Source organism: Podarcis melisellensis (assembly GCF_964234715.1).
Source record: "Podarcis melisellensis genome assembly, chromosome: 5".
NCBI lineage: Eukaryota > Metazoa > Chordata > Lepidosauria > Squamata > Lacertidae > Podarcis > Podarcis melisellensis.
The window spans coordinates 84,541,596-84,558,968 of record NC_138537.1 but is presented as its reverse complement, the minus strand read 5'-3'; the positions used below and the strand labels follow the sequence as shown (position 1 = coordinate 84,558,968).

The window sequence follows — 17,373 nt, the reverse complement described above, 5'->3', positions numbered from 1 at the left end:
AGTAAAATAACCCTCTTGATCCCCTTGACCGTGCCCATTGCATAACAAAAGGTTATGCTTAATTATATGTTCACAGAGATATTTCCCCTGCGCGGTTAGAGGTGGTCTCCATTGCTGCCCTCTGACAGATTTGGGGTTCGTCCTCCCAGTTTAGTCCAGATAATATTGTATTTTGTGGGGAAACAAGGCTGATCCGGCATTGAAGTCGCCTCCCAAGACAAGCCGAGGGTTAGGAGACAGAGAGTCTATACTTTCGAGTAGTTGGTCAAGTTTTCCCCAATATGAGCTCAGTTCCCCACAAGACTTTACTGGAGGTATGTACATGCAGATACAGTAAGTATTTCTCCGGAAACTATCAGAAAGGGACAACACTAAAAAAATTAGGGGTGGTCAGCAAGGGACACTGTTGAATTGATACATTAAGAGATGTTGACACCAGCACTGCCAGACCCCTGCTAGGCCTTCCATACTTTACAGTTTTAAGAGCTGGTTGAGTGTAACTTGTAAAACCCTGTAATTCAACCATAGTGCCCTCTTTTGCCCAAGTTTCTTGAAGAAAGATGATATCATGTGTTTGTAGATAGGAACAGAAATCACTGCCTTGGGTCTTGTTCGGCCACCCTGTTACATTCCATGAGAGAAGTTTAATTGTTTTACAGTGATTTACTCTTAGTCAATTGCTGGCCAATGTACATTTGGAGTTTACCAGTTTTTGAGGCAACATGGATGCTAGTGGAATGATCCAGATGTTTGATTATTTCAGTCGTTGTACATAAAGTACTCACATTTGTGTTCACTGGGCCTTTTATTTGCAAATTGCTCATCAGCGGGGATTCCTTGGGCGTAGTTCCTGACTCCTCATCTAAGTATCTCATCTTTGTCCAGTACTCTGGTGGTTCTATAGTTATCGTTCTGTTGTGGCCATTGGGTCTATTGTCAGTCTCTACCTCCGATTCTTTAATCTTTTTCAGTGTCTGGCTCATAAGATCAAGCCTCTTGATGACTGTTTGTTGCTCTTCCTGAAGGAGGTTCCTATATGAGCTGAGAAAATCCTCTTCCAAAGGATTTACAGAGTGCTCAGATTCCTGAAGATGATTGTCTAGGGGAATTGGCTGTTCCTTTTGGCTCACCTGGTTATTTTGATGTTGGGCATGATTCTGCGAATTCAACTTGGGCATGTCTGTTTCCTCCCCTCCTGTCGAGTTTTTTTTGCGATGTCATTACTTCCATTGGGGATCCAGGCCTTAGTTTGTGGGCCCCTCTGTAGCACCAGTCTTCATCTTACATAAGGGTGCAACAATAGAATTGTGAAATACCCAGGTTGGAAAAACTCCTCTGCTTGACAATTTCAGCTTGTGAATCAGTGAGGGCAGTCTAGTAGAGGAAAAAGTTAACATAATTTTTGGATTTGATTTTTGGTATTCAAGGGTTCAGTCCCAACTAAGTCTCTGCAAGTCCAATACCAAGTAAGTCTGATAAATGTTATTTGGAACGCTGGACACCTTTCCAGTTAGGAGTTTGATCTGGTCTTCCACAAATTGTCATGCAGATCTTTTTTGGTTGGAAGACTCTTAAATAAGAAGAGTTTGTTTTAAGAGCCTCTGCGCATTCTATGTCAAGCTTAGGGGTCTGCTCTTGTGCCATTTCACTTTGGTGCTTTGGTGTTCTGTTAGTGCCTGCTTGCTATTAACTGATAAACTGTGGACCTCTTTGGATAACTGGGTTATTTGAGAGGCAATACCTCTAATTTGTTGGACGATATGCTCAACCGTTCTTGCAATTAGAGTTAATTGGGTGCTCTCCCTACTTGTTATTCCTCCTCTCTTAGAGGCACAGGGTCAACTTGCCCCAGTGTTGAATCCAGTTCTGCACTCTCACCTTGAGTATCCTCCTCATTTTCACAATCATCTTTAAGGGGAGGAAAACTGGTTTTTTGTTGGAACTGTTAAAGCAGATTTGTTTTAATAAGTCCTCCATTTTAGATTGCTTGGGAGCCGGTGAGAGAACTGCCTCTTCTGGGTCCCTGTTGCGTTTACTAGCAGGCATAGTATTGCAGTGGGGAGTAAACTAGGAGAGGTTTCCTTAACCAAAGAAAAGAGAAAAAATAGAAAGTGCTCAGTTTGTTCAATTTAAGAGTTTCTCTGTGTGGTGACTTCCAGGAACAAAGTATAAAAGGGAGCTGGCGGTTAATAGCTAGCAGCTGGCGGCCTGCCCAGGATACTTCACAGAACTTGCCCAAGGCGTTTCTCATAACATAGATAAGAAGATGATAGAATCTCAGTAGGTTGGTAAGTTTAAAAGTAGAAAATTTAAAAAAGAGGAAAATTTACTTCCCTGGGTAGCAATTGACACTAATTACATTCCTGTTATCTGCGGAGCTCCGAAGCCAGCTTGCTAAGCCGTCGCCTTCTTGGAACCGCCACCAACCAGTGACTGTTGGTATTGTTCAGTAGTTGATGGTTGAACAATTAAGAATGATCAGATGAATGTTGAAGAACAAGAAAGTAAGTCAGACAATAATGGAATAAGTGAGCCAGAGGAATATAAGGTAGGGGAATATGCAGAGGCTCCAGATTAAACTGATGAAAAGTTGGCAGGACTGGATCAAGAAATCATACTGAAGGAATCATCATTGTATGAAAATGGAGATGACCTCCATACAAGAATTTGGACAAGTAGAAGATAAGATTACAAATGGTGATTTAGAGAAATATCTGGACATAGTGTTCATGGAGCTGAGAGGCAAAAAAAGCTTTGGGATTTCACTCCTGGCCTTTCTTTAGTTTTAGCAGATTTGGCATGAATTCAAAGAATGGTGATATTAAAGTTATGGTATTGCCTCTGGAAAAAGACTAGAAAAAAACAAAAAATGGAAGGTCCTAGAGGAGATCGGAATACCATTGTAAACACAACAGGAAATAGAATACAGCAGGAAATGGAACTGAATACAGTGGTACCTCAGGTTACATACGCTTCAGGTTACATACGCTTCAGGTTACAGACTCCGCTAACCCAGAAATAGTACCTCGGGTTAAGAACTTGGCTTCATGATGAGAACAGAAATCGTGCTCCAGTAGCGCGGCTAGCTAAAGTGGTGCTTCAGGTTAAGAACAGCTTCAGGTTAAGAACAGACCTCCAGAACGAATTAAGTACTTAACCCGAGGTACCACTGTACATGGAACTGGACACAAACTAATGAGAAACAAAAATGGAATAATACAACAGGAAATGGGCTATAACAAGAAAGGGAACTGAGCATATGGAATTGGACATGAACAAGTGGATATACAACAAGGAAAAAATGGAATATTGGCTCAGTGTGTGAGCACAATGGAGAGACTTTAATATGGACATGGACAGGAAGAATGATATTATTCAATAAGGAGTAGTGGTGGTGAGAATTAATAGAAGTTAAATTAAAGGGAAAAATATGGTTATTAAGAATGACAATTAGTCTTGGACTTTCTGTGAGAAAAGGAAATAAATGATTCTGAGACACCTTAACTGGTAGGAAATATTGTTTAACAGAAAGTGGTAGATGTTTGCATTGACCAAAGTTTTTAAATAATCATATTCTCTTTTATGTGACTGGCAGATGTTGCTTTGCTTATTTTATTTCTCTCTTTTTCTGACTTCTCTTTATCTTAGTTGTCCCCTTCTTTCTTTTTTTCTGTTTACCTTCTTTTTTGGTATCTTTTGTAAATGCAACTGTATTATGGAAAACCTTATTAAAAAGTCATTTAAAAAGTTGGAATGTGGGGGGTATTAATTGCAGGTTTTATTTTTTAAAACAATTCAGGTGTTTCTTAATTTAGATAAAGGCTGAATTATGAATACTGTAGATAACTTCATTCAGAACACATTGATGTGTTTACACAATGCATATAATAATGTTCCAATATTATGATGGGATTTGACTTCACAGCTGGTATTATTATTATTATTATTATTATTATTATTATTATTATTATTATTATTATTAAATTTGCTCCCAAAGTATTGGAAATACTTCAACAGAATTGTTATGACTCCAGCCTCTTAATAAACAGCTTGTTATGAAGTATGATATGCTTTAAGCTTGTTTTTTTTTTATTTGCTTGTTTAATACATATAGTGCCCTGGTTGACTAAGAATGTTGGCATTTTAAAATAAAAAGAATTGTATACTAACTGCTCTGATTTTTAAACTTGACAGACTATCAAAGCTTTTCCTGTGTGAATTCTGTCTTAAATATATGAAAAGTAAAAATATTTTGCTAAGGCACGCAAAGAAGTGTGGCTGGTTTCATCCTCCAGCCAATGAAATCTACAGGAGGAAGGACCTTTCAGTGTTTGAGGTAGGAAGCATTTTATTTGCGTTAGTAGTACTGCAGGCTAGTTGAAGAATACGAATGTAGTAAATGTATTAATCTCCCCACCCACAGCTATCTGTAATGTGGGTGCTCCTGATCCCACCCACCCACCCACACATTGTGCTTGGCCCCAGAGGATGCCCATTTCCCATGAGTTATTTGTTGCTCAAGGAGGAACACTTTTGATTTTAGTGTGATTTTCCATCTTCTCCTAAAAGATTCCTGTTTTCCCAAGTAAACCTGTCCCACTATGTTAGAACACTGGAAGACCACTGTTATTCGAAATCTGTTTTAACCCCAACAGAAATTCTATAGTTTAGAAGAATTGTGGTGTAAAAAGAAATTCTGTATTGTGTAATCTATTGCTGTACGGATCAGACTATATGGTAAGATACAAAGTAAATGATGGAAAGCAAGTAAGATAAATTGAGGAAGAAGGATATTCATTGAATGTAGAAGCATGCTTATGAAAGAACACAAGGAAGTATCGACCTTCCCTCCACAAAGTAAAGAGCAGCAGCTATTTTACATCCTTTGATCTTTCTGTCCATGCATTTAGGATCAAAGAAATGTAACTTGTGAAGATTTAATCTGAAAGTGACACTATTTTCAACTGATCTTGGAAACATTTTTTTCACTGAAAATATTATTTGTTTTTGTATCTAACAACTTCTGTATGTATATAATGCCAAAGTAACTTCCTCTTTGCAGACCTAACACTTCAGAAACTTAGAATAATGTTACTTGCTTTATCCTCCATCTGGTACAACGCCTTCAAAAACCTGCAGCTTAGCATATCTTTAATGATATGTTCACAACTTTGTATCTTTAATTAGAGGGAAATAAACTTTTGAAATGCCATAAATCAAAATTATATTTTACAAGTTTTACAAGTTACTTGTAAAAATATATATTGATGGTCTAATATTTAATATAATAGTGAGATTCTGAGAAAAATCTGCTTTTGTTCACTTTAAATATTATGTGCAGTGATCCACTTCCATACTTAAATATTAATATGGGAAATTTTCTCCTCCATAGGTTGATGGGAATGTGAGCAAAATTTATTGCCAAAATCTTTGCTTGTTAGCAAAGCTCTTTCTGGACCACAAAACCTTATATTACGATGTTGAGCCATTCCTTTTCTATGTTCTCACAAAGAATGATGAGAAAGGATGCCACTTAGTTGGGTACTTCTCCAAGGTAAAAGTTTGATCTTAACATCATGAGAATATCTTGCTTTTGTGCCAAAGCAGTAACACTGCTGATTTGGAATGCATAATATCAACCGGAAGAAAACACTGTTTTCTGATTACAAACAAATACAATGCCAGTATCATTTTAAAGATTTCAAGTATTCTCTTTTGGGCTTTATTTATCATTCTGCTATATTTTTTCACTTTAGAATGTTTCCATCGGGTGTGACAAATCTCCTGTTTCGTGTGGCACTTCCAGTTTTGTAGTTGTAGTTATTATTTGTTTTGTTACTCAGGTAGCATAGCATCTCATCATGCCTTTTATGACAATTTTTCTCTTATTGTTGTTTAGTGAAAATTTAAGGTCTTTAGTCTGAAGATTTTCTCTTGAGATTCCACCCCCTGTATACTCGGTGTCTACATTGTCATGTATATATAATTTGCTCTATGTTCATCTTTGAATAATAGTTTGTAGTTTTGACAGCAAGTGCCCCCCCGCCCAATTTTTAATTCCAGTCTGTCTTGTATCTGGTTGTTTATTCTAAATGTTTCTCAAACTGTGGAATGGACCTGTCACTGAGCCTTGGGCCAGTTTCAAGTGGTCCCAGTGCCACAGCCCTGCCTAGTGTAGGAATGGCAAAGGAGGAGACAAGATAGAAGGTGCATATAAAGACAGCTTGAATAAGTGAGACAGTCTAGGAGGTTTAGTTAAGTTACACTGGAGTTTATCTTGAGGATTTCCCTGTAAAGAAGCAGCTGTCTTGGCTTTTGGCAGCCGTTGAGGCATAGTGGTTATTGGCGCAGAGGCCCTGAGATTTTGAGTTATCCCTGTTAGTCTCCCCATACATGCGGTCTGGATTTCAAGGAGAGTTCTGGGGTGTCTTTGCCAGCGTGACTCCTCCTTCTTACCTTCCTGCACCCCTCCAGGCACCCTGCATGATAGACATAACTGCCCTGAAGATCCCACTACACTAGCATCTTACTGGGTTTGCCTTTGTTTTCAGCAGCCGGTTTAATTTTTCCTTCTGCTGTTTTTGTAGACATCAAATTATATTTCTTTCTGGTCTGTGCCATATTCTGATGGAAATTTACTTGGTATTCAAAGGTGGATGCACCTGACTGTGTGAAAGCTGCATGTGCTTCAAATATTACTTTAGATAAACAGTTCTGTCAGTTAGAGGTATTTGCTGAGAGACAGATGAAATGCTGGCGAAAAGCAGTAAGTTATCTTAATGTGGCCATTACTTATGATCCAAACTGCTGTCTTCAGCAAACGTGTAGGTATCATTCTCCCTTTTGTACATTCCTGACACAAAAGTCAGGGCTGCATGAGAAAAAATACCTTCTTTCCACTCCCTGGATTTGAAATTCACTCGTGCAGTTCCTTTTTGGATTTTTCTGTTGTTAATTTCTGAGGTGCCATCTCGTAAAATAAATCTTTTTGGAAGATACATTTGATTTGCTGTTATACTTCACCAGCGACATTACTTTCTAGGGGCTTACTCTATTTTCGTATTGACCTGCTGCCTGTTTACCTTACTGGGCTATTTTACAAAGGCAGAGGCAGGTGCATGGAATTGCCCACTTCAGCAGTGTTTTGACATACTTGATCTGTTTCTCCTTCCCCCAGGAAAAGCTCTGCCAGCAGAAGTACAATGTCTCCTGCATAATGATCATGCCCCAGTACCAAAGGCAAGGATTTGGAAGATTTCTCATTGATTTCAGTAAGTGAACGGCTTTGTTTACAGTCATAACCCTGAGAGCTGATGGTGGTTATGAGGATACAGCTACATAAAAACTTTATTTAACCTGTTTTGTTGTTCGTCTTTTTATCACTAGATAATGGGCTTTCTATTTCTATTTGCGTAGTGGCAGAAAAGCTCCCTCAAGTGAAAAATCCAGTGCCTCTGTTGTACTGCAGGAAATTGAGAATGTGTCTCTCTGCAGTAATATTAACTCTCAGAGCTATTACGCTGAATGAATTGTCTAAATTGCATTCATTTTGTGCTACTCATTAGTACAAAGAGAAGCAATTATTTGTGATTAAAGCAAAGGAAGGTGTTAGTCCAAGGCATTCTCTAGTTTCCCAGTCTATTAACATGGAGTACATTTTAGCTGAACAATGCTTATGATGAGAGCGCGTAATGTTTCAATTTATTATTCCTTTTTTAAAAGAATGTCATTAACTCACTTCTGAAGTAAAAGCTACTATTTGCTGCACAATGTATAAATTGGTATTCAGGGTTTATATCTTGTATTCTTCATCATACAGTTGCCCATCTGACATAATTTTAAAAATGTTGGAGCTATTCATAATATTTCAGTATCAGTAAAAAACAATTTGATAAAACAAATAGTAAAATTCAATAGGCAAGCGCCACAGCTCAATGATTTCATTGACTTTTTGAACTGAACTTTGAATTATAGTTTGGAGAAAGGCTATGAAAGCCAGGTTTTTGAAGCCATGTGTTAGTGTACCCAATTATTTTTAAAGCTTCTTCGGTGGAGGAACATACAAGGTGATTAAGATGCAGATCAAATATAAATCTTAAGATGGGTGGTAGCAGCCAACAGGGTTTCTTACTTGGCAGTTGCCCATCATGAATTATTGCTGGTGATGCTTCATACTTAATGTGTTATGCTTCCTGCTTGTGATAGAAGCAGGTTGTCCCATCCCTTCAAGCACTCTGCATCTTCTGCCACAGCAAGTATTGGCAGATTGTTGTCACAGCAGGCATCCATTTTCGGGGAGATGTGTGTCCTCAGCAAACTCACCCGCTGATCCCCCATTTAAGGGACACGGAAGGACAAGCTTCTCCAAGGCTTTTCTGGTTCCTGAAATTTGCATCTTTCTGGCTTCACTTGACTGGAAGGACAAGGTGTCTGCATCTATTTAAATCTAGATGTCCAGTGAATTCTTCACCCAGAATGTGAAGGATTCCCATAATGTTGCCTTCCTAGAACTCCCTGGGGTTGTTTTCAGCCATATTGGTATAAAGACTTCAGCATTCCCCCCCCCCTTCTCTCTCACAAGGGATATTCACAGAGATCTGAACAACTACATATTTTGCCCCAGCTTGCTTTGGTGCAGCCCAAGGCACAAGCTACGTTTGGGAAGGGAAGAAGGTTCCAGACTCACTAGGACCTACTATATATTGCAGGCAGGGTTTCCAACCTTTTACCAACAACATAATTTTCCTTTCTCTCCTCCCACTTCTTCTTTTACATCCAACCTGAGAGAGAGTTCTGCGAAACTCGAAAGGTAGCTCAGCATTTTGTGATTTTCAGCTGGGTTTTTTTTGTTTTGTTTTTTTAAAATGAAGCTGAAGGAGGCTTGGGGTTAAAAGGCCACAGTTATATTAATATGGGGTGCAGGTGAATTTAAATGCATTGTATCATACTTGTTTCAAATACGAAACAGCAAAGGGTTTCCCAAACTTCTCCCAAAGAGCTTTGCTAAGACATTGGCTCCCTGCTGTGCAGCATTGCATTCCTGTGACAGAACACAATGGGGACAATGCATTATGACAAAATGTTGTTCATAGTGACATCCTTGTCGTGGGATGATGGTTGCTCTCCCCCCCCCCGTTGGTTTCAGCCATTGAATTGTGGTAGGGGGGGATAAGGCCAGAAAGATAAAAGAAGAAAAGCAGTAATCTGCATCATATTGAAAAGGCTTAGATGAAATTTGTTTAAATTTACTTGCTCCACCTGAAAAATTACTTTAAAATTTCTATTGTGAAGAATGAATTGAGAATGTAATTGAGGTAGGGGGATATTTAAGCACATCTTGAGTTCTAATCAAAGTTTTATGCTGTTTTTTTTTTTTTAATTTGCCCCACCTTTTTCCAGCAGGGGGCCGGTCCACGGTCCCTCAGACCTTGTGGGGGGCCAGACTATATGGGGGGGGGGGTGAACGAATTCCTATGCCCCACAAATAACCCAGAGATGCATTTGAAATAAAAGCACACATTTTACTCATGTAAAAACACCAAGTAGGCCCCACAAATAACCCAAAGAGGCATTTTAAATAAAGGGACAAATTCTACTCATGTAAAAACATGCTGATTCCCGGACCGTCTGTGGGCCAGATTTAGAAGGCGATTGGGCCGGATCCAGCCCCTGGGCCTTAGTTTGCCTACCCATGGTTTAGTGGAACAACATGACTTTTTGCATATTTTGGGGGGGGCGGGGGAGGGTTCCAAATCTATGGGTATAAGCTATGGTGGGCTTTGTTCTTCATGAGCAGAGGCTTCTAATGAGGGGTGGCATCAGTAAAATCATCAAAATTGTAATGTAGTGGAGGCTTCTCTGGGTTATGCTGCAAGGCTTTAATAGTGAGCATCTATGTTGCACTTTTTAGGCTTTGCAGAATATCCATGGAGGCCTCTGGTGTGCTGTGTGGCAATACTGACTGATTTCATCAAATTGTAGTACAAGGTACCACTGTACTTGCAACTGTACCCGAGGTACCACTGTACTTGCAACTGTAAACTTCCTGGATGGCCCTAGCAGAAATGCAAAATATAGATACAGTAAATGGTTAATAAAAAGCTACTGTAGCACTTCACTATGTTTCTTTGGCTTCGGTAATGCAGTGCTGTGTGAAGGGTAGACGTTCTGGTTGGTGTGTTGATACTTATAGTCCTTCAGTCTCTTTAGATACAGGAATTAACGATATTCTGATGACATGTGCAGCAATCTATTCAAATAACAGAAAATTATGTTCATACGTGCGAGTGTTGTGTGAATTATTTCATACTGTAGGCAGTTCAGATGATCCTTTGGCCCTGAAGATGAGATTGGCCACATACACCAGGCTTACAGATATCCCTGTTGCTCTAGCAGTTGTTTCTGGGTTAGGGAGATACATATGAGATCTTCCACTCTTAACTTCTACCAACGAGGACTGCAGCAGGAATCAAACCTGAGAACCTGACGCGCCCACTGTTCATGTTGCCACAGCCAGAATTTGGGTGGCCAAATAATGTAAGAACAGGCATTTTCGTAAGTCAGTAATCATTTTCAGTAATCAGTCCCCCCCCCCCTTGATTTGGTTCCATTTCCCCTCACAATTATCCTGCCTACTTGTGTTTTCTAATGGCTGTTCTTGCTCCACATCTCAGAAACATGAGACTGCAGCTTCCACTTTCCATTTTGTGGACTTTCAACTTTAGTGGCACACCGACTGAACGCTGTAGGACATCAATGCATGTCATTAGGTTGTATAATGAAGCGAAGAAAACCAGCATGGCAGTCCTCATCGTGGTTTGCATATGTTGCACTAATAGCTCAATTTCTAACTATGCTCATTAATTGACTACCAAATTGAGCTCCATATGTTACTCTTCACAGTCCTGGACATGTGATCAGCTGGAATGAAATTCTGCCTAATCAAGGTATGCAAACAGCTTTCAGTATGTATGGACAATTGAGAAAAGTCCTGGGTCTAGAACGGTGGCCATTGACTGATACTTTAGAGGAAGACAAATAAGTAAACGATGAATGCACCTTAAGATACTGTTGTAAGTTGGAAATACCCAAAGGCAACTATTTTAAAAAAGTCATTTGCAAGCTAGCAAGAACAGCATGTTAAACTTCATTTTTTAATAAAAATATTTAAAAAAATTAAACTCAACAATTTTGCTTTCCTTTTCTGATTTAAATATATTATCCAAGTAAATGAAGGAGTATCTCCACCCCCCTCATTCAGCCCCAGACACTGAGGTCCAGCTCCGAGGGCCTTTTGGTGGTTCCCTCAATGTGAGAAGTGAGGCTACAGAGAACCAGGCAGAGAGCCTTCTCGGTAGTGGGGCCCGCCCTGTGGAACGCCCTCCCATCAGATGTCAAGGAAATAAAAAACCAATCTGACTTTTAGAAGACATCTGAAGGCAGCCCTGTTTAGGGAAGTTTTTAATATCTGATGTTTTTAATATTTTTAATATTTTGCTGGAAGCTGCCCCGAGTGGCTGGGGAAACCCAGCTAAAAGGGCAGGGTATAAATAGTAAATTGTTGTTGTTGTCATTTCCTTAAAAGCCCACAGCCTATCCTGAAATTGTGGTTTAATGAGCATCTGGTAAAGATTTGGTTGTGCTCCATGATCAAGTTCAGGCTTAAATAGGAAACTATAGGGATTTGGCTGGCGCTGTGGGTTAACCCACAGAGCCTAGGGCTTGTCAATCAGAAGGTTGGCGGTTCGAATCCCTGCGACGGGGTGAGCTCCCATTGTTTGGTCCCAGCTCCTGCCCACCTTGCAGTTTGAAAGCATGTTAAAGTGCAAGTAGATAAATAGGTACCGCTCTGGCGGGAAGGTAAACGGCGTTTCCGGGTGCTGCTCTGATTCACCAGAAGCATTCACTTAGTCATGCTGGCCACATGACCTGGAAGCTGTACGCTGCCTCCCTCGGCCAGTAAAGAGAGATGAGCGTCACAACCCCAGAGTCATCCGGGACTGGACCTAACGGTCAGGGGTACCTTTACCTTTACAGGATAATGAGCCATGCCAGCTAAGAGCCTCTTCAACTACAGTAGGCAATCCCTGTGACCATCCCTGACCCCGTTGAAGCTTCCAGGACAGACTAGTTTTCTGGTCTGAGCAGCAAAGCAATCCTCTTCCTAATGTCCCATGTTCCTGCTTTGCTCCATATCTTTCTGTAGGGGCAGGAAATGTATCCGACTTCATTTATTTATTAGTTTTGGGGTAAGGTTTTATGCACTGCAGTCAAGCTCCTTTCTCCTCACACTGGCTAAATCATGGCTTAAAGCTTGATGCACTGGGCATTGAGCCACAAATATTTTGCCAAAGAGGGCCATTTTAACTTTCCCTCTTATTTAGAGATATTGAAGTATTAAAAATGACTTTTGTACTGAAGTGCAAGCAGAAGATTGAATAGGCTTTCCTACCCTATAAAAGCAAGTCAGACCTACAAGTCAGGTTCTGTCTTGTGCCGGGGCATGCTATCTAGGAGAAAAACTAAGTGGCTCTAGCTTGAGCTAATAAACACAGTTCCCAAATAGAATGATGAGCTGCCAAAGATTGGGACCATCCTTAGCATCCCACCAAAGGTAGGGAGAAGAAATGTGCAGTCTCTAAGATGATGAAAAGAATGAATGGTTACTTTTAGGGGGCAGCATAAAGCAGGAGGTGATTGCCTCTGGGTTTTTTTAGCTCACTCGTGCCTTTGCAACCTGCTTGGTTTGGTCCTACTTGCTCAAAATGCCATTTGTATTGTTGTATAGTAGACAAAGGAAAACAACAATGAATCAAAAGCAGCTGGCTGTTCCTTCATGCAAAGGTACAATTTGTTGTATTTTTTTGAGATTTGAGCTTTAGATGGTGCGGATAGGACCTTCCACTCAGTACATATGATTCTTTCGATTCTGAATGCAAACTGGGCATTGAGATGCTCAGTGCACATAATGAGTCAACTTTCTTTGTACAATCATTTGCCCGGTGCTGCTGCTGCTTCTTATTGTTGTTGTTGAAGGCTCTGAAAGTATATTTGTTTTCTGCTTTGTTACTCTTCATGCTTAGATTTTATTGGTTTTGATAAAAGCACAGGAAATGTAAAAATAGTTACTAGATTTTGAAAACAAAACCATGGCATGTCATACTTTCCCACAACTGCTCCGAGTCAGACCCAAGCAGACTGATGCCTGATGACTAATCATCTTTCTTACTCCTGCTCATTATGTTGAAGCAACCTTCAAATACACTTTCTCATTCTGTGACATCTGTCTTCTTTTAAAAGAATATGAACAGGAATCTACACAACAGTTTGGATGACTGGCAGAAAAACCATTTTTTAATGGATTGTTCTCTCAGAATGTAGATGTCTTATATGCCGTATCTATGGCTGACACCATGTTCATTAAAACTCCCAATGACATTAACTTGGGACACTACCCATTTTTTGTGACGTGATTGTGATATACCAGTGTTCATTCTGCTGGTGCTGTGTGCCATGCAGTGAGTCGGTAAAGCACAAACGGAGAGAAGCAAGTTGCCAATTGTAAAAATATATATGATACATTGCCTTATTATAGTGTGATATTAGACTTTGGATTCAGAATAAAAAGCATAATGTTAGAACATCAAAATGAATTTACTGGGGCAAAACCATAGAAATCAAATATACTGTGGTTAACATGGCACTCTTGTGTCCATCTTGTGAATATATAAATGGAAATGTTCCAAGGAAAGCAATAAATACTCAGACAATACTTTCTGAACATGCTCTTTATAGTAGCATAGAAATTTGGAAGGGATGGGGAAAGGAGGAGGCTTGAAACCTGGATCAAATTGGTAAAAGTACCTTGTGGCGTTTCAGTGAATGAAAGGAGGAGTTAACAATAACTATTCATTAGAAGCAGCTACGTACAAACAAATGATAGAATCACAGAATTGCAGAGTTGGAAGGGACACAGAGGGTCATCTAGTCCAACCCCCTGCAGTGCAGAAATCTCAGCTAAAGCATTCCTGACAGGTAGCCATCCAATCTCTGCTTAAAAAACCTCCAAGGTAGAATGATCCACCCTAGGTGGGTTTCCAGACAGCTCTGGAGGATTTCCAGGCTGATATTACTGGTGCTCCTGTTGAAGCCCTGGCCAACAACTGGAACATTGAATGGCTTGGGCTGTGACAATATAGCCCCTGAGCGCCCTCTCCCGCTTTGTAAAGCCCGTTTGGTTCCCTGATACACCTAGAACTTAGGGCAAGGAAACAAGCTGGGAGATGACTCAAACATAAGCAAAGGAAAATCCTGGTGAGGGCTCATTATCAAGCCTACCTAGTGGCAGTGAAGGCTGAAAAGAAGGCTTCCTTTGCTGCCCCCCTTCATCCTCATTGTGCCACCCAGCACAGCTTTTCTGGGTAGTGCTGAGCCTGTTGCAGTCTGGCCCAAAAGAGGTGGCAGGATGAACGGCAGCTTGCTGTGATTTGTTTTGAGGTTAAAATTGCATCCACAGGGATCTTGACTACGCTGTTACAGCAGATGAATCACTAGGGGCATCCAGAACACAGTCTAGTCCTGTTGTGTTGGATGAGTTTCAGTTGGTAAGGCTCAAGGATGCAGGACAAGGTGCTTGAATCCGTCAGTGTGACTTCTTGTGCTGTGGAGCCTTGCCCCTCATGGCTGATTAAAAGCTAGCAGGGAGGGGACAACTGTCTGAGCCAGGGAAGTGATTAACTTGTGGTCTACTAAGACCCCTAGATCCTTTTCACATGTACTATTGGCAATCCAGGTGTCCTCCATCTTACATTTGTGCAGCTAAATGTAGACCTTACGTTTGTCCCTGTTGAAATTCATTTTGTTTGTTTTGGGATGATAAATATTTTAAAAGTTGATTTCTTCAGTGCTTGGGAGGGAGTAGGAGCAGCTACCTCTAAGTTGTAGACAAGAAGCCATCATTATTTATTTCATTGCTTTTCAACATGGAGAAAGGACCCCTTCTGGGGATAATCACTTGCATTCATTGGGATTTATCTCAAGCCTTTCCACTATGTGTCATGTTTCCAGATCTGTCTTTTATTTGTGAACTTCTATTTCACCATGAAAAGCGCATCTCTCAAAATTAACTAGCACAATCCAGAATTAGAGTGGACATACCAATGCACAGAAGTGGAATACCCCAGGTTAGAGTGCAGACACTATTGAAATAAAGTATTTCATACCAATGCATCTCTTCAGAATGGTAAAAGTGTGTGATGCAGCACCTTGAACACTTTGCGATCAAATACGTTAATGAGAGGCTAAAATCTTTTGAAGGATGATGGGAAGCACTTTACTAATTACAACATACTCTAGTTTTTCAAAAGTTTGTTCTGCATTTGTTACCTAATGGAATACAGCTGGCTGCTAAAAACCCTTCCCCACCTTCCCAGCACCCACTTTATCACTAATTTTTTAACGTTCCAACAGCAGAAGCACTAATGAAAGAGGGATACAGATATCCTGTTGAGCGATTGGTATTTAACTGCATATTTGTACAGGGGGCAAACATTGCTCACACGTTTCAAATTTAGATACAGCCTCTAGTTTGTCAAATATAGTCACTGGTGAAGTTGATACAGTAGGATTCCACCTGTAACAATAGAGTCTCCAACTCGATTTGAGAGTCTGAGTGTCTCCAACCAGTGTCATCAGTTTTGTGCTTAGGTCATAATTGCTTCAGGTCTGTCTTAGTGATGGGGCATGCTCTGTATCAGAACAGATGGGAACATGTGGAGTGATTTGCCGGATCAGAACTCCCACCTGTGACTAGTCAGATCACTGTCTTGATCCATTTCAGGCTGCTTACAGGTCTAGTTTCAGAAACAAATCAGTCTTGGATTACCTTTTATCAGGGGAGGGACAAGGGGGTGTATGACCTTGTTACTCTTACTTAATCTCTCAGCAGTTTTTGATTCCATCAGCCATGGTATCTTCCTGGACCAGCTTTGTGGTATGGACACAGTACTTCAGTGGCTGCATTCCTGTCTACAGGCCTGTTTACAGAGAGTGGCATTGGGTGACCGGCGTTGCTCACCTGGCATTTTCACTATGGAAGCACATAAGAGTGCTATCTTCTGTGATGCTTTTTAACATCTACTTGGGAGCCGTCATTAGGAGATTTGGAGCAAGTATGCCGATGACTCAGCTCTATTTCTCTAACACCCGAATCAGGTGAGGCCGGGCGCTCCTGGATCAGTGTCTGGAGTCAGTGATGGGCTGGATGAGGGCCATTAAACTGAAGCTGAATCCAGGCAAGATGGAAGCCCTGTGGATGAGCGGTTCTTCCCAAGTTCAGGAAATAGGCCAGTTGTCTGTCCTTGATGGGGTTGCACTTTCCCTGAAGGAGCAGGTATGTAGCTTGGGAGTACTCCTAGATTGACCACAGTGGCCAGGAGTGTTTTCTCCAAGTTTGGGCTGGTACACCAGCTACAGCAGTTCCTGTACAAGAATAGCTTGCCCCAGTGGTGCAGGCCTTGTTAACCTTTAGAATGAACTAACGCAATGAACTCTACATAGAGCTGTCCTTGATGAAAGTGGTAAATGCTGCAACCCAACCTTTGACTTGAACAACTCCACATCAGCATATACTGGTGCTGCCTGAAACCTGGAAGGAAGCTTTCATAACTCTGATACCAAAACAAGATCAAGATAGATCAAGTGTAAAAAAACTATAGACCAATCTCATTACTTAATGCGGATTACAAAATTTTTGCTAATATTTTGGCCAACAGGTTGAAGAAGGTATTAACAGATTACATCCATAAGGACCAGGCAGGATTCCTGCCTGGAAGGCATATGAAAGATAATATTAGGAATATAATTGATGTACTGGAAGGATTGGAAGTTAACAAAAACTGTAAAGCGATGTTAATGTTCATTGATGCAGAGAAGGCCTTCGATAATGTGTCCTGGAGTTTCATGAAAAAGAATTTAGAAAGTATTGGGGTTGGACAAGACTTTATAAATGGTATTAATGCAATCTATTTTGAATAAGGAGAAGGGGACGACAGAGGACAAGATGGTTGGACAGTGTTCTCGAAGCTACAAACATGAGTCTGACTGGGCTGCGAGAGGCAGTGGAGGACAGGAGTGCCTGGCGTGCTCTGGTCCATGGGGTCACGAAGAGTTGGACACAACTAAACAATTTTGAATAAAAAGCAAAAATTATAGTTAATAATGTGGTTTCAGAAGAAATTAGAATTGAAAAAGGAACCAGGCAAGGATGCCCACTTCCCCCTCTGCTTTTTATAACGGTGCTGGAGGTTTTACTAAGTATGCTAAAGAAGGAGGAAGAAGTTAAATGTATAACAGTAGGATCTAAACAATATAAGT

At 40.5% G+C, this 17,373-nt stretch overlaps 1 protein-coding gene and 1 long non-coding RNA gene across 9 annotated transcripts in view; one reads left to right on the top strand and one right to left on the bottom strand.

The window, feature by feature from the left end:
* The window catches only part of KAT6B (lysine acetyltransferase 6B), an 86,888-nt gene that overhangs the window by 45,400 nt on the left and 24,115 nt on the right, over positions 1-17,373 (top strand). For all 8 annotated transcript variants that reach the window (XM_081913440.1, XM_081913438.1, XM_081913433.1 and 5 more), the window contains 3 exons: positions 4,195-4,336; positions 5,393-5,554; positions 7,178-7,271. In XM_081913440.1, the coding sequence (XP_081769566.1) occupies positions 4,195-4,336; positions 5,393-5,554; positions 7,178-7,271 (398 nt within the window). The remainder of the gene's footprint in view (positions 1-4,194; positions 4,337-5,392; positions 5,555-7,177; positions 7,272-17,373) is intronic.
* Positions 1-17,373, bottom strand: part of LOC309371311 — a 50,865-nt gene that overhangs the window by 30,202 nt on the left and 3,290 nt on the right. The window lies entirely within an intron of this gene.